At 42.7% G+C, this 21944-nt stretch overlaps 1 protein-coding gene across 2 annotated transcripts in view; it reads left to right on the top strand.

The window, feature by feature from the left end:
• The window catches only part of APLF (aprataxin and PNKP like factor), a 511700-nt gene that overhangs the window by 411489 nt on the left and 78267 nt on the right, over positions 1-21944 (top strand). For both annotated transcript variants that reach the window (XM_075267384.1, XM_075267383.1), the window contains one exon: positions 19157-19323. In XM_075267384.1, coding sequence (XP_075123485.1) covers positions 19157-19323 — 167 coding nt within the window. The remainder of the gene's footprint in view (positions 1-19156; positions 19324-21944) is intronic.

The following is a 21944-nucleotide window of genomic DNA, read 5'->3' as shown; positions in this document are numbered from 1 at the left end:
GTCAGTTTCCGTGCCATGTGCAATTTTGTATTGCTCTTAGAATGTCCAGTATGAAAGTCATACATGTAAGAGGTCATCTAGCGCCTTGTTATGTTGTATAATACCTTGCTGCAGTTTCTCGGTACGTGTAGTGTCAGATATCCCACTGAACTAAGACTGGCCTGCTTATGTATTCCATGAGGTCCCGGCCGCCTCGCCTACAGCAGTCACATCAGGAAATCTTTCAAACAGTCCTTCAGCCTTAGATGGTTCATCGGTCGTTCTAGCCCGAGGAATAAAGCCTATTGCTGTGTTGCCTAGTAAATCACTGGCAGGGAATATTGCTTATTTGCTGTCTTTAGCAATTCACAGGAACGTTTTTAAGGGATCTTTTCATCTGTTTTGACCCTCATAAACTTGTAACATCACGACATAGGTGCTGAGGTCAAACATCTCCATATTTGCTGCTATGAACCAAGCATACTATACTAGAGAGAATTCACTACACTCAATCACTGCTGAGGATTTGTTCCTGTGTGAAGTGTTGTGCGTTTCACTCTTGATTTACGTCTCCCGGAAAGGATGTCTGGTGAAGAAGGAGACTTCAAGAGATGTCAATTAAAGGGGTTTTGTCATTAAAGACACAGGATAAGGGGGTAAGTGTTTGATCGCTGGGGGTTTGACTGCTGGTACCCTCAGCAGTCAGAAGAATGGGGGGGGGGGGGGGCTAGTTCACACGGGGCAAGAGGGGGTGGATTTTGACACATAATCCACCTCACAATCCACCCCCTCACAATAGAGGTCTATGTAGACCACTAGCATTATTTTTTCCGCTAGCTGTTTCTTTCTCGCTAGCGGAAAATAGAAGCGAGCTGCCCTTTCTTCAGGCGTCCAACTCGCAACACTTCCTTCCAGACTAGGCCCATTCATTTGGGCCGAATCTGGAGCGGAAAGCCGCGACGGGATGCCGATGCTGTGCAGCGGCAACCGCGACGGAATGTGTTCACCCTGTGTGAACTAGGTCTTAATGTCCCCCTACATCCTCCAGTGCGTCTTCCCAACCTGCACTCCATTCACTTCTATAATAAGGACTAATTGACTCGGGACAATTTGGCAGCGGATTTTGATGCGGAATCCACCTTAAAATCCGCTGCTCCCCATTGACTTCAATGGGAGCCTCTCGCTTCTTTTTTTTGCTAGCTAATAGCTGAAAGAAGAAGTGAGCTGCCCTATTTTGCCACGGATTTCGCAGCTGAATCAGTGGCTGCTCCGGCCCATTCACTTAGGCCTAATCCATTGCGGAATGCAGCGACGGGAGCCGCTACGGAATATGTACAGGCGGAACCCCGTGTGAACTAGCCCAAGGCTTTTGATACTACTATTTCAGGAAGCCCCATTGAAGTGAATAGAGTGCTGGTTGGGTAAGTGCACTGGCACTTCAATCACATGGAGGATGCTGGGGGTCTCAGCGGTTGGACTCTCAGTAATATGACACCCCATAGTAACAGGAGAGGGGAGATACGTTTCTTTAATAACAAAAATCCCTTTTAGAGCAACGAAAGAAGCGGGGTAGGAGAGGATACATCAGGTCAGATGGTGAAAATTTCTTGCACTAAAACAAAATTTCCATCACTGAACACATTTCGTGCATATTTTGGGAGGGAGTGAGAAGAATATCAGGGGGCGCTATGGCAGGTTTGTAACAGCAATCTAGACATTGGAGCAGGTTCTGAAATGGTTACATTTTTTGATTCAGGTTCAAATCTTGTGTGTGGTGTAATCTCACGGAGAAATATAATATTTTATTGTGCGGTAAGTCCTTTATAGAAGTTGTCTTACTCCTATTAAAAGATACTCCTGTTCTACAAAAAGTAAAACAAAAATAGCAAAAAAAAAAAACAGCTCCCCTCTCAGGTACTGTGTTTTTAGCATCAGCTATTTACAGATCCCAACTGTGACAGCAGTGATATCCTAGGGAGCGTTCACACTACCGTCGGTGTCCGCTCCTAGTGTCCGCTCAAAATCTGGCACGTACATTAGGAGCGGACACTAGCTGTGCCTGTGACACCTGTCATTCACTGTAGGGTTCTTCTGTCCGCTTGAGAAGTCGGACATCTTCACTTGCGGACAGGGAAGGACGGGCACGGAGTGCAAAAGAACGCACCCGATGCCCATTTAAGTGAATGACAGGTGTCACGGACACAGCTAGTGTCCGCTCCTAATGTCCATGCCAGATTTTGAGCGGCCACTAGGAGCGAACACTACCTGTCAGACACCGACTGTAGTGCGAACGCCCCCTTACTTGAGGACACATCTCAAGCTGGGGCCAATCCCAGACCTCATTGCAAACAGAATGTGACTGGCCGGCCTTAGCAGTGTCATGCTGTGTGTGCTGAGGTCTCTGTTGGGGAACTTTTAACAGACGTCGGACAACCCCTTTAATGTTTGACTTGGTTGGAGTGGAGTACAATTTCCCACCTGGTCTTTCATACGTAGATATCCATACAGGTCTTTAAGCCCCTAGACACTGGGATCTAGGGAAGACCCCAGCAGATTTTACATTAAACATCAGTGCTAAGTGGGAATCATTTCTGAATGAGATTGGAAAAGAGAAGCTCCCTTATTTCTTCACTAGGAACAGCGCCACTTTTGTCCATAGCCTGTGCCAGGTATTGCAGATGAACTGTCTGTTTCAAATCCTGGTTTATGGTTACCAATGAACATGACATTGCATGGCTCATGAAGCACAAGGGAGCACAGTTGCTGAACGGTTGATTCACAGGGTCCCGGCTGTCAGCCCCGCACGGTTCTTATATTGATGGAGAATGGGTCACCAGATAAAAAGTTCCGGAAACTCCTTTTAGCCATGCTCCCTTGTCATCCAGTTGAAAAAAATACATACAGTTAGGATTCTCAATATGTGTTATACTTTGTCAGCACTGCTCATGACTGTCATATTAAGGTTGCCATGCTGATGTGAAGCTTTCTCTGGCTCTGCAGCTAGTCTGAGCTCTGAGCCACTAAGCTATCCAGAGTTTTGCCTCTTTGTCCAATCTTCAGCTGAGGAGGGATATTTCAAGTCTGTTCAGAACTTCCCACATGTCTGCTATAATTGTTACTAGCCAGGTTCCTTTGCTCGGCACTTGTCTGTCTCCTGTATTCCTAGCGACTAACTTTGGCTTGATTTACTGGAAATCCGCTTGGTTACTGATTTGGTTTTGTTTGTAACTTCTTGGACTTGAGCTCGGTTTGGACACATTTAGTCCTCTGATTTGGATAATCCTGTGCTGTCCTGGTTGACCCAGCTTGTGTTTTTCTTTATTATTTTACTGGTCTAATTTAGTGTGTAGTTTCACATATTTTTACACTAGCTAGTGGTTTGGTATCCTTCATCCAGATCCTGCCATGTCCAACCGGCCCCGCGGTGGTCTCTGGTGAAGACATCAGGGTTGCCTTAGACTCTATGGGCTAGTTCGCACCGGTATTCCGGGTGTGCACATTCTGTCGCGGCTTTCCACTCCGGATTAGGCCCAAATGACTGGGCCTAGTCCAGAGGATGCTGTCGCGAGGTGGACGCCGCGGCTGAATCAGCTGCAGAATCCGCCTGAAGAAAGGGCAGTTCCCTCCTTTTGAACATTAGCAGTCTACATAGACCTCTTTTGTGAGGGGGTAGATTTTGAGGAAGATTCTTCGCCAAAATCCGCCCCGTGTGAACTAGCCCTACCAGCCAGGGTATTATGAGATTTAGATAGCTTGTTCTAATGCTTTCTTTTACAGTTTCTGCAGTTTTGGAATTGTTTGAGATGCAAATCTGTTACACAGAAGTTTTACAAGTAATAATGAAAGACAAAATGTGTTTGTCTTGTGTTATACTTCAGCTTGTTCCTCCATTATTATGTAGTGTCTATGTGGTTAATAGGAACGTTCTGCAGACTAGGATTGTACTGCATAAACAGGACTTCATGCCATTATCTATACCCGGCAGCGTACAATTATGTGCGCCACAACCTTTGTATTGAATCTACAATAGAAGATCATCCTGTGTTATTTTTGTTTTTTTTGTGGGTGTTAATAAGTAATACATGATTATGGTAACAAGTTTTACTTGAGACGACTTTCTCCTGAATTCCCTAGAAAGAATCTAGCAAATACAAGTATGTGTGTGTGTGTGTGTGTGTGTGTGTGTGTGTGTGTGTGTGTGTGTGTTTGCGTGTTAGTGTTAATAAGTAATACATGATTACGGTAACAAGTTTTACTTGAGACGACTTTTTCCTGAATTCCCTAGAAAGAATCTAGCAAATACAAGTGCATTCGTTCCAGGAATTACATAAATTGCCTGGTGCCAGCACATAGCAGTCGACCACGAAGCTAGAAAATTGCACTTGTGCTTTTCCATACCCGAGCCTGATGGCAGAGATAACCTTTATACCTCTGAAGAAGAGGACTTTTCCCTACTGATATTAGGAAATGTTCCATTATAGATTAGATAGCAAAGCTACATACCATGTGGTCTGTGGTAGAAATGATATCTTCAGAGCCAGCAGATTTAGAAGACACTAGATGGTCAACAGACTTCTCACCCAGCAGGCTATGTTTACTTTAAACTCTCTCAATATAGCTGGAAAAAAAAAAAAAAAAAAAAAAAAAAAGCTTTAACCCCTTAGTGACCAGCCTGTTTTGGACCTTAATGACCAAGCCACATTTTGGAAATTTGCCCTGTGTGACTTTATCAGTGAATAATTCTGTAACAGTATAGCACATCCAAGCGATTCTGATATTGTTTTTTTTCGTGATATGTTGTACTTTACTGAGAAGGTAAAATTAGACTGATATAACTTGCGTACATTTATTAAAAAACTCGCAAATGCTGAAAATTTTGAAAATTTTTCAATGTTTTCCATTTTCAGCTGCGATATCTCAATATATGCACAATAATACAGGGCAAAAAAGTTAGTAGTTATATACTTCCAAATGTTCCTTTTGTGTTTCAAGCATATTTGAAATAATTTTAGCATATTTGAGTAATTTAGACAATTTAGAAGTTTATCAAGTTTATAAGCAAATTTTGGAAATTTTGAGTTTTTGTGATTTTTTTTTTTTTTTTTTTTTTTTTTTTTTTTTTTCCCTGTATCAAGCTATGTTTGCAGACAGGAATTGGTGGAATAATGACAGAAACTCCCATTAAAGAGGACCTTTCACCATTTTGCCCACAGGCAGTTCTATATACTGCCGGAAAGCTGACAGTGCGCTGAGTTCAGCGCACTGTCGGCTTTCCTGATCTGTGCCCGGTGTAAAGAGCTTACGGTCCGGTACCGTAGCTCTTCTATGGTCAGAAGGGCGTTTCTGACACTCAGTCAGAGACGTCCTTCTTCACAGCACAGCCAATCGCGCTGTACTGTGAGAGCCAGGAGGAACTCCCCCCTCCGTTCCTCCCGGCTCTCACAGCACAGCGCGATTGGCTGTGCTGTGAAGAAGGACGTCTCTGACTAACTGTCAGAAACGCCCTTCTGACCATAGAAGAGCTACGGTACCGGACCGTAAGCTCTTTACACCGGGCACAGATCGGGAAAGCCGACATTGCGCTGAACTCAGCGCACTGTCAGCTTTCCGGCAGTATATAGAACTGCCTGTGTGCAAAATGGTGAAAGGTCCTCTTTAAATTACCCAATTTGTAAAACTAGACCCCTTCAGGTATTCTTTGAGGGGTTTAGTGAGCATTTTGATCAAACAAATATTGTTTTGCAAGAATTATTACAAATGATGAAAAAAATTACATTTTCATTTTCTTCAAATATGTGTCATTTTAAAGCCAGTTTTTTTGCACACAACACATCAAAAAGAAGAAACACACCCCAAAATATCACCCCACTTCTCCCGTGTTAAAAAATGTACACTTTGTGGCCTTAGTCCTATGTACGCACATACAGTAGGGCCCAAGAGGTAGGGAAGGCCAAATGGATTTCAAAACACATATTTTGCTTGCAGATATTTTAGGCCCATTGCACATTTGAACAAGATTTGAGTTACCAAAGCAATTGAAACCCCCATAAATGACTCCATTTTATAAACTAGACCCCTTAAGGTATTCATTGAGGGGTATAGTGAGTACTTTGGCCCCATAAGTTTTGAGAAAATTTGCATCAAACAAAAAAATTTCATATTTTTTACACAAAAGTGTCATTTTATAGGCAGGTTTTTTTTGCACATAACACTGAAAATGAAGAAAAACACCCCAAAAATAGATGACCCCATTTCTCCTGTGTTCAAAAATGTACACTTTGTAGCCTTAATCCTATGTACGGGCACACGGTAGGGCCCAAAAAGATGGGAGCACCAACTGCATTTCAAGATACAAATTTTGCTTGCAGATCTTTTAGGCCCATTGCGCATTCAAACAAGATTTGAGTTACCAAAACAATTGAAAACCCCCATAAATGACCCCATTTTATAAACTAGACCCCTTAAGGTATTCATTGAGGGGTATAGTGAGTATTTTGAACCCTATAGCCGTTTCACAGATTTTACTAACCTTGGGATGTGTAGGTTAAAAATTACTAAAATGTCCCTTTATCCCCAAAGTTTTCACTTTCACAAAGGGTTAAAAGAAAAAAGCCCCCACAGTTTGTTAAACAATTTCTCCTGAACACGGCAATACCCCATATGTGGCCATAATCTGCTGTATGGGAACATGGTGGGGCTCAGAATGGAAAGAGCGCTATTTGGCTTTTGGAGGGCAAATGTGGCTGGAATAGTTTTCAGGTGCCATGTCGCATTAGCAGAGCCCCTAAATACAATAGAAACCCCTCAAAAGTGACCCCATTTTAAAAACTACACCCATCAATGAATGTATCAAGGTGTATTATCACTTTGAGCCTAAAAATTCTTTCCAAAAATTAATGTACAAAATGAAGATTGAAATTTTTAAAGAAATATGCTATTTCAGTGCCCCATACGTTGCACCCACTTTGTGTTGTCAGAGACCTGCACTCCTAAAACTATTAAGTGGGCCATCCTGAGTGGCAAAAATTATATATGTGGGTGTAAACTGCTGCTTGGACACACAACAGGGCTCAGAAGGGAAGGAGCAGTGCGCTTTTTAGCTTTTGGGGTACAGAGTTAGAGGGACTTTCTGGGCGTCATGATGTTTTTGCAGAGCCCTGGAGGTTCCAGTAAACTGGAATTCCCCAAGAAGTGACCCCATTTTGTAGGGGCAATTTTAGGGTCTCCGCAAATGTGACATGGTGTCCAAACACCAACAATCTAAATCTGCACTCCAAAAGCACATATCACTCCTTCACATCTGCGCCCTGCTGTGTACCCAAATGGCGGTGTATGCCCACATGTATGACACTGGTGTACCCCGGATAATGGACTTAATGCCATATGTGTGTAGAAATGGCTGTTTGGTACAGCCGGGCACAGAAGGGAAGGAGCGCTATTTTGGTTTTTGGACGTCATGCCACTTTTGCAAAGCCCCTGAATTGCCAATAAAGTGGAATCCGCAGACATGTCACGCCATTTTGGACACTACAACCCACTGATGGGATTTATCAAGTGTCGTAGTGAGCATTTTAACCAAAAATTTTTTCCAAAATAAGGTCTCATATCAGGGGATTCCACTTTACTGGTGTTTCAGCTCTGCAAAAGTGTCATGGCATCCAAAAACCAAACCGTCTGTGCTCCAAAAACCCAATAACCCTTCTTCCCTTCTGTGTCCGGCTGTGCCCTAATATCAGTTTTTTCCCACATATGACATTACATACGTTATCCAGGGTACACCAGTGTCATACATGTGTCATATATGTGGCATAATCTGCAGTTCGGGCGCACAGCAGGGCACAGAAGGGAAGGAGCGCGATGCGGCTTTTGGAGTACAGATTCAGATGTTTGGTATCTGAACGCCATGTCATGTTTGTAGAGCCTGTAAGGTACCAGAAAAGTGGATTCCCCAGAGGAGTGACCTCATTTTGAAAACTGCGCCCCTCAAAGAATTTCTCAGGGGGTGTAGTGAGTATTAGTATCCCGGACGTAACTGCACAGCGGATGGCGAAGAGGGAATATATGAGCGGTGCGGAGGACATTGCAATCACCAAATTCCCTACTATGTCCCAGGAGCTCCTATGATTGGGGGAGTCACTTTGGGGGTCACTTCTGGTGTCTGCCTCCTCATAAGCTCTAAATCTGGGGTGTCCCCTGATATTCGCTCACACTGCTTATATATTCCCTACCTGCCGCAGCCAGTTGTGTTCTAATGATTTGGCGATTTTTGGGGGGTTTTGCCTTCACATTACTAGATGCTATATTTTCTTAATTTTTCTGGTGACGTGGCCATATAAGGGCTTGTTGTTTGCGGGACGAGATGCATTTTGTAACAACACCATTTTTGGGTGTCTACATCTTATGGAATACATTTTATTAACTCTTTTTTGCTGGATTTAAAAAAGAAAAAATCAATTCTGGCATGGAGTTTTACCTTTCAAATTTTTCGCCATGCAGCGTACAGTAAAAGTAACATGTGACCTTTATTCTGCGGGTCGGTACGGTTACGGCGATACCTCATTTATAGTATTTTTTTTATGCGTAACTAATTCTGTAGAATAAAAACACATTTGGGGACATAAATCAATGTTTTTTGCATCGCCATCTTCTGAGAAGCGTATTTTTATTTTTTGGTTGACAGTATTGGTTGAGGGTTTATTTTTTGCGGGACAACCTGCGCTTTTTATTGGTACTGTTGTGGGGTGCATATGACTTTTTGATCACTTTTTATAGCATATTTTGTAAGGTAAGATGCGAAAAATCACTACTTTCAGCGGGTTTTTTCCTTTTTTTTTTTTCCCCGACGTGCACTGTGTACATTAAATATTGTTTCAGTTTTATTGTACAGATTGTTACGAACGCGACGATACCAAATACGCATTGTTTTTATTAATGTTAGGTGTTTTTTTTATATAATTCATTTTCTATAAAAAAAAAAAAAAAAAAAAAAGGGAATTTTTGGGGCTTTATAACTTTATTCATTTTTATCATAAACTTTATTTATTTATTTTTCACTTTTTTTCTCTTACTTTTCCATGTGTCCCTTTAGGACACTTGAATTTAGTGATGCTTTGATAAAAGCATCACTAATTCTGTATCAGACGCTGCAGGACACAGCAGTCAGTGTCTTGTAGCGTCTAGAGGAAGTCAGTCGCAGGGGCTGCATGCGGCTGACTTCCTCTTACCCCGAGCAGGATCAACCAGGTATCGGGGGTCTTTAGCAGTCTGGGGTCACTGGCCAGACCCCAGACTGCATGTTGGAGACACTGGCACCCCCCGATCTCGCCGCGGGGGGTGCCGATACTGCCGGCAGAATCACGGAACCGCTTCAGTTCCGTGATCCTGTTTGATCACGGAACTGAAGGGGTTAAACACCCCCCCCCCCCCCCCCGATCAGAGACCCCTCCGATGGGGGGGTTATGGATCAGGATCTTAGCTGTCAGATACAGCTAAGATCCGCTCCATTTACATCGGCACTGACAGGGAATCCTTCCCTGACTGCCCGACGTAATTTTACTATAGGGCAGTCAGGAAGAACCTGTCAGTGCCGACGTAATTTTACTATGGGCCGGTCGTTAAGGGGTTAAAAAAAAAATCTAATAAAAAAATAATAAAGTAAATAAAAGTTTCCCTCCTTTCCCTAGAATACATATACAAGTAGAAAATTACTGTGAAACACATACACATTAGGTCTCCTGTGTCTGACAGTGCCCGGTCTGCAGTGCTCCTGTCCCGTCGGGAAGGGGTTAATAGGGGCACTGCAGATCCCCTATACTCAGCCAGACTGAATTCCAAGTGGGGGAAAAAAATACTCAGTCCTCAAGCTCAGGGAAGGGGCAGACAGACAACCAAAACACCCCCTCCCCTTCCCCATCATCTACTGCAATCAAAAACTCCGACCAATTTAATTTTTGAAATTTTCCAGTTGCTGCTGCATTTACCCCCTCGGCTTATACTCGAGTCAATAAGTTTTCCTAGTTTTTTGTGGTAAAACGAGCGCTGTATACACAGCTATCCGTGCCGCCATGATGCGGCCGTCCTCTGACTCTCCAGGATCAGTGTCTTGCAAGAGCTGCTGGGTCCTGCAGGACCCAGATCAGCTCTGTATACTGTGTCTCTTATGACCTTATGGGGGACACCATCTGGAAAAAAAATATATAAAAAAATTAATAAAGTTTTTAAAAAGATTTACATAAAATTAATTTAAGAAATAAGTAAAATAATAAGTAAAATATTATGCCAATAAAATGACGTTATTAAAGGTTATAGCCCCACCCTCGACAACACCATACAAAATAAAAAATTACCGCAATGGAAAGGAAAAACTATTTTATAAAGTTTTTCAGTAGCACTTTGTATTATTAAAAAAAAAGGAAAGTGAAAACCAGACACAATTTCCCTCCTATTATGTTTATATTTTCCCGGATATAAAAAAAATTAAAACACATTCGAAAATAAAAACAACATAAACATAAAGCCCTATGTGTCCCCGATAAAAGATGCAAAAATTATTTGAATGAGACGTATGAGAAAAATGTTACAGCCCTCAAAACCACACATACAAAAAAAACCTAAAATGTTTCTGGTCCTGGACCACAAATTGGCCCGGTACTGAAGTGGTTAAAAAAAAATAAAAAATATTTATTTATTTTTTAAATTCTCTATACTGCACATTGACAAAAAAAAGGCTGCTGTTCTGCAGTTTTTGTTTTCATAACTTGAGGGGACAGCAAAGAATTGACTCTGGAGCAGCGAGCTGTCAGATCTGTGTTGGTTGGTTGTCCTGCTGTTTCTATGTGAAGGAAAGCTTTATAGAAACTTCATTTACAAAGCATGTGAAGAATAAAAAGCCGTTTCAGTTCAAAGATGTCCTTGTCATTATTACCAGAACTGTCTTAAAAGGGATTGGAATAATATTAAAATAATAGAATTGATATCAGTGAATATGATAACTGATGTGGTGATCTAAGGGGAGGATCATTTATTCACATTATGCATAAACCTACCTGTGGCATACTAGCATATTAGATTCTGGGGATAGTATCACTCCTTAAGGAGAGATCACCTTCACAGGCGTATGGAGTCTTACAAAAGCCTTTTTCGCTCCATTGGGGGATTATGGGAAAAATATGCAAATTTGTTTTCCAAGATGTAATGCAAACAGAGGCACGGTTTTCCTATTTACATCTTGGAAAACAGATTTACATGTTTTTAGCATATTAAAGTCACACTTCCATAAAGCAGCTCTATCCCTACAATATCCATTTAGGGGTCTGTAGAATAGGAAAGAAAGTGCAGGACTTGTAGTGTCCTATGGAAGTACAGAACATGACTGCTTTCTTCCAAAAACATAGTTTATTTTTGGCATTAAGGCACGGTTATTTCGGGTTCGGTTAGTACAGTATTCTCAAGCTTATACCGGTAGATTCATTTGGAACGAAAACAACTGAACCAGAACCGCTATTATCTGAGGAGACCCTGGAAACAAACTATTCACACTGTATAGCATTCGGCCAATCAACGCTGGTTTTGAATAGAATCTTTACTGCGAATAGCAATAGTATTCGATAGAGTACGAGTATTTTGAATACCTACTTTGAATACTACTTGCTCATCTCTAGTAACTACTTAGGAATTACTTACTTTTTACTCGAGAGCCACCATCTCAAGTACCTGATGAAACTGCATGGACTGTCCCACACAGGTTCTCTGCAGGGGGGAGGAAGAAACAAGGTCCTATCACACTTACTGCAGGTTCCTGGTTACAGTTACTGCAGTTATATTCCCAAAAGAACTCACAGCTCAACCTCCTTGACTGTATGCTTATGGTGTGTTAGAATATTCAGAACAGAGATCAGCAGCCTTTGGCACTTCGGCTCTTGTGTAACTATATTTCCCAGCATGCTCCAACAATCTCTGTGGGTAGCACCAAAAACAGAACTGCAAGTAAGCCTGCTGCGATTTGTAATACACCTAATCCTGATTTAGGAGATTATAGAGACAGATAATCCCCCTGCAGGCAGAGATGATCGATCGCCATCCTAATCCGCAGCGCTTTCCAGAGATAGTACCAACAGTTCCCCAGTTGGGGCTCACAATCTAAATTCCCTATCAGTAGGTCTTTGGATTGTGCTAGGAAACTGGAGTATCCAGAGGAAACCCACACAAAGAAGGAGAACATACAGACTCTATGTAGCTGTTGTCCTTGGCTCTATTGGACCGTAAGGCTGAGTTCACACGGGGTATTTTGGTCAGGATTTTGAAGCCGTTTCCACCTCAAAATCCTGACCAAAAAGATTTCAATGGGAGCCGGTCAGTTCTTTTTTCCAGGAGCCGTTTGTTCTGGCTCCCGGAAAAAAAGAAGCGACATGCTCATTCTTCACGTGCATTCGCCTCACGAATCTGGCTGAAGACACTCCCTCCTCCCCACTAGGCCCATTCATTGGGCCTAATCCGGAGCGGAGTGCGCGACTGGATGCCGGTACACTGCACCAGCATCCAGTTGCAGCTACCCGTTTTTTGATCCGGAAACTGAGGCGAACTCTGCCCCAGTTTCGGACCAAAAACCCCGTGTGAACCCGGCCTAAGAGTTCAGCACTGCAAGACAAGACTGCTAACCACTGAGCCACCGCGCCCGCCAGCTACATTTTAATATCTTTAACTGTTTTCTAGCCACTAATGAAAAGCCTATTCATATGTGTTCCTAATGGATGCATTTAGCAATATAAAACTATCGCCATAAACCAAGAGAGCGGGTTTTTTGCTGTCAAACGTCTCCTGCTCAAGACATAAAGGAAGGTGTAATCTGTGTTTGTGGAAAATTGCACGCTACACGTTGCTGAAAAGAATCACATTTTCCATTTTGTGTTGAAAACACATTTTAAAGCAGATTTAATCCATTAGGACTAATACTATTGATTTGTTATGTGTCTTTGATTGTGAGCAGTTGCAGCCAGCCTTCTCCTAATGGGCCCAATCATGTCTAAATAACGGCCTGCGGGTGGTTCACTGGCCGCCTTCTGTCCTCCTCTGGCTCTCGCAAACTGAGTGAAACCCACATGTTAAAAGTATGAGTAAACAATGGGATTTATATACGCCAAGAGCCTGGCCACGGGAACATTGCTCTCTGGGAGATTTTCAAGTCAAGCTTTATGAAGTGTCAGGGAATTGTAGACGTTACGTTTATGGGTGCGCTGGTCCACTATCGGATTTAGAAGAACATCTGAGAGAGTGCAAATTGACTAAATTGATAGATTCAGAGATTCTCCATGTAGGGACATCTTTCTCCCCCCCCCCCTTCACCAATTTGAGAGAGACCCCCAGTGTTACCTGCTGTATATGTTATAAATGAAAAATAGAAGGTTGTGGGATAAACACATGGTCTGGTTTTTGGTCTCACAATTGTCTCTTTCTGGGGACCTTGAGTTTTCTGATAACTAAAGGCAGTCCTGGTACAGTTATATCTTTTTACACTTTTTCGTTTCCTGGGTGTGAAGGATCTCGCCTCTCCAAAGCCACTTTGACCCAGCCTCTGGCCTACCTGGCCTTGCCACGGGCAAAACTGTGATCACCGTCTTACCTTTACCGTCCGCTCTCACCCTGATAGAGGGGCCGGGTCTTATAGGCTAATATGAGTCGAGCTTTCTAAAGTTTTTTATTTATTAACCCAAGAGGGTCGATACTAGACAACACACATACATAGAGATATATGCTAGCGGATACAAGCTTATATGGTTATAGAAAGGGAGGGTACAGTGCAGTAAGATAAAAGAATAGAAAAAGAATTATAATACCCAGGTGGGTCTCCGGAGTTCACCTCATGAAATCCAGGGCACAGTCCTTTAGAGTCCATAAGTAATCCCGTAGGGCTTTACAGTCAGAAGGGCGTTTCTGACACTTAGCCAGGGATGCCCTTCTGCCCAGCAGCGCCTATCGCGCTGTACAGTGTGACCGGGGAGGAACGCCCCTTCCCTCTGCTCACACAGCTCGTCCATAGATGAGTATTATCAGGAGCGGGAGGGGGGTGTTCCTCCCCGCTCCACAGTACAGCGCTGCTGGGCAGAAGGGTGTCCCTGGCTAAGTGTCAGAAACGCCCTTCTGACTGTAAAACACTACGGTATCGGGACCGATAGCGCTTTACACCGGGCACAGATCGGGAAAGCCGATAGTGCGCTGAATTCAGCGCACTGTCAGCTTTCCAGCATTATATATAGAACTGCATGTGCCCGATCTGATGAAAGGTCCTCTTTAACTTAAAAACTGCAACAAAATCTGCAACAAAAAAAGCTGTGTTTCTGCAACGTGGGGCTTTTGCCTGAAGGGGTTTTTCCATTTCCATGTCTCAGCAGTCTCTGCTCTCTCTCTTCTTCTCACTTCCTGTATTCTTCTTCAAACAGTCAAAGCCGCCTTCCCCTGCTTGTTGAACAGGATACTATGCAGTATTACAATATAGACTTTGCCATTACCATGAGAGATTATTTATTATGATTATTACTAGAAATCTAGTATAAATACAGATCAAATAATATGCACAGTAAATGTATATTACATTACACAGGTTTGGAGAATAAAAGAAACTTACATGCTGCAGGGTAGAGAATGGATCTTTGTTTTTGCACAGAGACACTGCTTTATCAGCAAATTGCAATTAGATGAACGGTGTGTCCTGCAGGCAGATCTATAGCTAACAGTTAGAGTACTCCACTTCCCCAGAGAGCTTCCACTGACGTCATCTGTCCTTTCTTATCAGACAGGTTTAGCTCCATGGAAACCATATGCAAACATTAGGGGGGGGGGGGATAATTTCACATAGCAGGCAAACAAAGCAACATTGCTAAAGCAATGTATTTAGGAAAAGAGAACAGTATAGATAGGATCCTTGAGATGGGAATACCCCTTTAATCTGAAATCCAAGCTCAGACTTCACTGCTTTACACTGCAGCATTGCTTGCAAAATTTGACTGCAGTATAACAGATATACACCTAGTGCAAGTTCATCTGATAATCTGAACGCTATTACAACAAAGATTATAAACTGCATTATCATGTAACTACCTTTGGAGAATAATAAGGTAGCCATGTAATTCAGTCTAATGTACTGTATAATAATCTTATAGTTCAATATCATGTATTAGACATGCAAGAATTGTTTCAAAATGGAAATGGGATCTGGTTATTATGTTTAGGCTGCAAATATAATAAAGGTAAAATAGTAATTTTGGTTCTGGTGAATGGTGTGGCTAATGAGCGATTTCTTGCTCTGTAACAAATCGACTTTCTTTTTTAATTGATAACTTCTTGCAATGGTTTCTGCACGGATAAGAAATTCTGAGCAACGCTGCCAAGAGTTAAAGCAAGAGAATAGAAAGTCCATTAGATTACACCAATGTCATGCACAGGTCTACACAAGTAAACAGATACAAATAACGGGCCCGGCTGTATGCAGTGACTGATACCGTATGATTTGTGCCGTTTAGTTTTGGGAGTACAGTTATAACCTCCCTACGTTGTGCACGGCGGAGGTAACTGATGGCAGCGTCTTCTATAGGTAGGTGAAGAGGCAGCTGCTTCCTATGGGTTTGCCTATATAATAACCATTACTTATGGGATGTCATGATTTATTAAAGAAGCTATACACTAAATGTCCTTCTGGGACTAAACTGCGGTCCACCACAAAAAATCTAATCTCCTATACTGCTGCTTGGAATACAGTATATGAATCATCGTCCTTCTGGATGAGAATTTATTACATTATTGTGTGCATAGCAAATATAGAAAGTTTAAGACCTCTATGACAAATCACCAGGGGCTGAGCACATGTGACTACGCCAGGGACTGAGATAAACCAAGTATGTTTACGCCATGGACTGAGATATACAATGTATGACTACCCCAGGGACTGAGGTACACAACATGTGACCACTGCAGGGACTGAGATACACAATGTATGAATATGCCAGGGACTGAGATACACAATGTATGACTATGACAGGGTCTGCGGTACACAACATGTGACTACGCCAGGGACTGAAATAAACCACGTATGACTACGCCTTGGACTGAGATACACAATGTATGGCTACGCCTAGGTCTGAGGTACACAATGTATGGCTACAACAGGGACTGAGATACACAACGTGTGACCAAGCCAGGGACACAGATACACCATGCACGGCTATGCCTAGGTCTGAGATACACAGTATGACTACCCCATGGACTGAGGTACACAATGTATGCCTATGTCAGGTTATTATGTATATCAATTTTGTAGATTTGGAGAAAAAAAAAAATTGAAGTATTATGCAAATGAGGCAGTTGGGGCACTGGGGGTGGGCCTTATACGCTCTTGCTGCTCAGACTCCTATCACCTCCTGCCTGTGCCACCCCTTGTAGCAGGAGTCGATCCTCACGCTGCCATAACATCACTCTTCCTACCTAAACACCAATAGCAGTGCTCGCTGGTATGAAGGCCCACCCCCAGTGCACCAACTATTTTATTTGCATCAGACTTCAAAGTTGCTTTTCTCCAAATCTACAAAAGTGATATACATAATAAAAGTATTATTGTGCTCTGTAAGGCAGTTGAATATGCTGAGAGCAGGTTCCGGCAGGACCCACCATGTTAAATCCACTACTTATTCCCATTCACATCCAATGGGAGCTCCAGGCAGCTTCTACCCACAGATTGAACAGGCCACTTTTTTCATCTACCAGCAAATGAAGCCTCTACTCGCCCATTGTAATGGACGAGAGGAAGAATTTTCTGTGGAGGATTCTACCATGTGAACCTAGCCTATCTCTTATGCTAATGTATGAATAAATTGACAACTGGGTGTGTCTGATCAGTGCCGAGAGAATCAGATTGTACAGGAACAAACCCTTTGACAAGGGAAGTGCCCAGTTATCAATTTGGTTCCTAATTTTCTGGCAAGAGTAGTAGAGGAATGGCGTAAAAACTTTTTGCAAAAAGAAGCTTTTGCCAATATTCACTAAAGTTGACCTTGTAGGTGCGCTGACAACTTTCGGGCTGTGTGCACATGTCTTTGCCTTGTGAGCCTTTCCAGTGAGTGGCACATGGGAATAATGCATGGAAGTGCTTGAGCCCTAATGTGAATAGAAAGCTAAAGTAAGTGGCACACAGCATGTATACATTAATAGCTCGCATCCGGCAGCATCAAGAGCTTTCTTTCAAGTGAATGCCGGAACGTTATGCCTACCTCTTATATACAGTAATCCTCAATAACCAGTCCAGGTTGTATTCAGAAATACAAGATAATGTGGTATTGTAATATTGTATTAGAGATCTGCTGTCAGGCACATTTACCTTGCGTCAAAGGTTTGATCCAGTTGAAATAAATGTTCATATTGTTTAAAACTCACTAAAAAGCCTCATTGACGGTTGTACAAGCTTATTATGTTCAGAACAGGGGTAGGTTGCGTTACGACACTGGTTGTTTTTTCATGCTAAGGCCCTTTTGTAGCGTGCTGCAGCCAAAAAGCGCTGCAGGAAAAAACCTCCACAGACGAAAACTTTCTACTTCAATTTCTGTACATATAAGTGACACGCTGCGAATTACAACAATGGTAGAAGTGATGAAGGCGAAGGCCACAAGTAGCTGAAAAAACGCAACAAAAAAAGAAGCACAATTGTTTGTGTTTTCCATTTTTGCCTCCCCCGCCCATGTTTATTTATGGGGGAAGGCACAGGTAAAATTAGCTTTTGAAAAATCTTTTCTGCAGCATTTTATTTTTCATTTGATATGTGGATGAGATTAACGGGAGTCTATCAGTGGGAGAATCGATATCAAACTAATGATAGTGCTTTGTTTGGCGACTTCTACACTTTCCAGACATGCCGTCTTTATTCTGTATTGCGGCTCCGTTTTCATGAAAATCGGATTTTTATTCTTATGCAGATTAGCTGAAAAGGGTTTTAGGCTAAAGCCCCATGTATCGTCCCAAAGTAAAAAAAAAAAAAGTGCTATGAGAAAAAAACGCAGCGGCAACGCATCGCGGTTCGACCTACAGCACTTTAGACAGAAAGTTCGCAGAGGTTTCCTTTGTTTCATTTATACCTATGGGGAAACTGTACTTTCCATAGATATAATTGACATGCTGCCATTTCCAAAACCGCGCCAGTTTTGGAAATCGCCATGTATACGCAGTGCAGTTTTTACCGCAAAGTGGGCATGGGATTCACTAAAATCCCATCCACTTTGCTTTGATTGTAAAACGCTGCGATTTGTTTTCCTGGAAAATTGCAGTTTTTGTGCAACGTGAGGCCCCGGCCTTAGGGACCTTTCTTCTCCTGCTGGGACATTACTCTCTGTCTGCAGTTAGGGCCAATTATCTGGAGCAAGGTGTGATGTAGTGGATGTCACTCAGCAATGGGGGCAGTTCCAGGCAGCACTGCTATACTGTACAGAATGGAAACCGTATACAGTGTTCCCCTAACTGCCACCAACGTCCGGTCCACCCTTCCCCATTGCTTGAGTGACATCTACTTTGTCTGCAGTTTGGAGTGAATGTCTAGAATGAAGCCCCAGCAGGAGAAGAAATACCCCTAATGCCCTTTTCAGCTCATTTGCACAAGAATAAAATACTGATTTTCATGAAAATAGAGCTGCAATGCAAAGAAAGAACGTTATCTTTGGAAAGTGTAGGAGCCTCCCTACAAGGTACTGTCAGTCGTTTGATACCGATTTTTCTGCTGACAGAAAATGAAATCTCCTTCAGTTTCCTGCGGCTGTAAAGTAACTAAAATAGCTGATTTTCCTCAATGTGTGTCCTTTGCCCAAAGAAGATTCTGGCACTTAAAGTGTACCCCTAACTATACACAACATTTCTGAATGAATAGTATGTAAGAATATAAGAAGCTAGTATATCGAGACTGGACTTCTAGCATCCTGTACATGGCGGTGGCCCTGGATTTGGTTGGCCCTTTGCCCATGCTCTTCTTCATGTTTGACATTATTTATATATATATATATATATATATATATATATATATTTATGGTTTTAAGAGCGTCCTGTCCCGATTATAGCTAGAAATTCAGTAGTATCAGCAGGCACCTTGTTGCTACGGTTATACAGACAGGACATTCATCTTCATGTGACCTCTTTCTGTCCTGTCTTGCAGACGCATGTCAATCCTTGTTTTTATCAAGCCAGTGGCAAAAGCACATTTGTACCTTTGGAAAGAGAAGAATGGTGTTGGCTGCACTCCGGAGACCGAATCTCTCTCCTGCCAGACAAATACTCTTTTCGAGTCATCGCAAAAAATCCATCAGAGGAGGCCACATTAAGGTAAAGTAATGACTGCAGTATTGCGCTACAATGACAAACCCATTTTTTTTTTTAACCTTGCACAAGTCTAATGCAGAAATAAGCCGTTATTATCCTCTTTATCATTGTGATTTATTCTCTTTAGATTTCATTAATAATCTTGAGTTTATTGCAAACTTATCAGTCTTGGCAAGTACTCAGGGGGATCTTATCTGATCACTTGGCCTACTTTACTTTCAAAGGCAACTTTAAAAGGAGTTATCCACTATGTTTAGGATAGGCCATTAATATCAGATATTTAGGGGTCTGAGATCCAAGACCTCCCCCCCCCCCATGTGTCAACCCATACCGATCAGTTTACACCGTGCTGCTCACTCTATACAAACTAGTGTCAGGTTTTGGTATTGCAGCACTGGTATAGGACAGTACATGCAGGTCAGGCAGCAAGGAAAGCAAATAGTATGCGCTGCAGTGCAGGTAGATAGCAGTACATTACATGTAGCGTAGGCTGATAGCATTACATTATATGTAGCGTAGGCTGATAGCAGTACATTACATGTAGCGTAGGCTGATAGCAGTACATTACATGTAGCGCAGACTGATAGCTGTACAATACTTAAGCAAGGTTCACACAGGCGTCGGTGTCCGATGCTAATCTTGCGCGGACATTAGCATGGGACACTAGCTGTGTCCGTTACAATTTACATTATGTTAAATGGGACATCATGTAGTGTCCTTTTACTATCTGTCTGTCCTTAAGTGTCTGTTTACAAAGATGTCTGATTTTTCAAGGGGACAGCTAAATCCTATGTGCAGTGCAGGTTGATAGCGGCACAGTATGTGCAGTGCAGGTTGATAACGGCAGTCTATGTGCAGTGCAGGTTGATAACGGCAGTCTATGTGCAGTGCAGGTTGATAACGGCAGTCTATGTGCAGTACAGGTTGATAGCAGCACAGTATGTGCAGTGCAGGTTGATAGCAGCATAGTATGTGTAGTAAGGTAGATAGCGGCACAGTATGCGCAGTGCAGGTTGATGGCGGCACAGTATGTGCAGTGCAGGTTGATGGCGGCACAGTATCTTCAGTGCAGATTGATAGCAGCATAGTATGTGCAGTTAGGTAGATAGCTGCACAGTATTCGCAGTGCAGATGGAAAGCGGCATAATATGTGCAGTGCAGGTTGATGGCAGCACAGTATGTGCAGTGCAGGTTGATAGTGGCACAGTATGCGCAGTGCAGGTTGATAGCGGCACAGTATCTGCAGTAAGGTAGATAGTGGCACACTATGCTCAGTGCAAGTTCATAGCGGCACACTATGCTCAGTGCAAGTTCATAGCGGCACACTATGCTCAGTGCAAGTTGATAGCGGCACACTACGTGCAGTGCAGGTTGATAGCAGCACAGTATGCACAGTGCAGGTAGATAGCGGCACAGTATGCTCAGTGCAGGTTGATAACTGCACAGTATGTGCAGTTAGATAGCGGCACCGTATTTGCAGTGCAGATTGAAAGCGGGGCAGTATGTATAGTACAGGTAGATAGCGGCACAGTATGCGCAGTGCAGGTAGATAGTGGCACAATATGCTCAGTGCAGGTACATAGCGGTATAGCATGTGCAGTGCAGGTTGATAGCAGCACAGTTTGTGCAGTACAGATTAATAAAGGCACAGTATGTATAGTACAGGTAGATAGCGGCACAGTATGTATAGTACAGGTAGATAGCGGCACAGTATGTATAGTACAGGTAGATAGCGGCACAGTATGTATAGTACAGGTAGATAGCGGCACAGTATGTATAGTACAGGTAGATAGTGCCACAGTATGTATAGTACAGGTAGATAGCGCCACAGTATGTGCAGTACAGGTAGATAGCGCCACAGTATGTATAGTACAGGTAGATAGCGGCACAGTATGTATAGTACAGGTAGATAGCGGCACAGTATGTGCAGTACAGGTAGATAGCGGCACAGTATGTGCAGTACAGGTAGATAGCGGCACAGTATGTATAGTACAGGTAGATAGCGGCACAGTATGTGCAGTACAGGTAGATAGCGGCACAGTATGTGCAGGACAGGTTGATAACAGCACAGTATGGGGCTGTGTTTTAGCATTTGATAATGAAGCATTGATTCATGTGATGTATAACCCTCATAAGTTATTATTTCTGCCGTCAATGAATGTCTTATCTAAAGGCACCATGTTGGCTCTGTGGGTTATTCTATGTATACCATCCTATAGATTGGAATCCTCCTGAACTGTTACGATGACTCATGCTACGTATGGAAATGTCACCTGTAATGACTTTGATAGAACACAATGCAATGAACTTTAGAAATACAGCTGACTGGCTTCCTTATAGGAAATAATTACTTATGAACAAACATTTACAATACCATATTACTGTGTGTGTGTGGCTGGTCAGGTAATGGAGGGGGTGTACAGCTCACCCAGACTACTCTGGTGGGTGAGATGAGAAAACTCCAGGAATGTTTATTCTAGCAGACAACTTTCGTCTGCTCAGCATTTTAGTAAATCCTCAGTATTGGGCTGGATTTTTAGGAATGGCAGGTAGGTTGGTAGTGGGACCTGTCATTCCACCCCCCTCCAGTCCACACTTTGGGGATGTTCCAGCAGTGCCTTAGT

The sequence above is a fragment of the Leptodactylus fuscus genome, chromosome 3, assembly GCF_031893055.1.
Source record: "Leptodactylus fuscus isolate aLepFus1 chromosome 3, aLepFus1.hap2, whole genome shotgun sequence".
Classification (NCBI taxonomy): domain Eukaryota; kingdom Metazoa; phylum Chordata; class Amphibia; order Anura; family Leptodactylidae; genus Leptodactylus; species Leptodactylus fuscus.
Note: the sequence above shows the minus strand (reverse complement) of the source record. Positions and strands in the feature narration are given on the sequence as shown.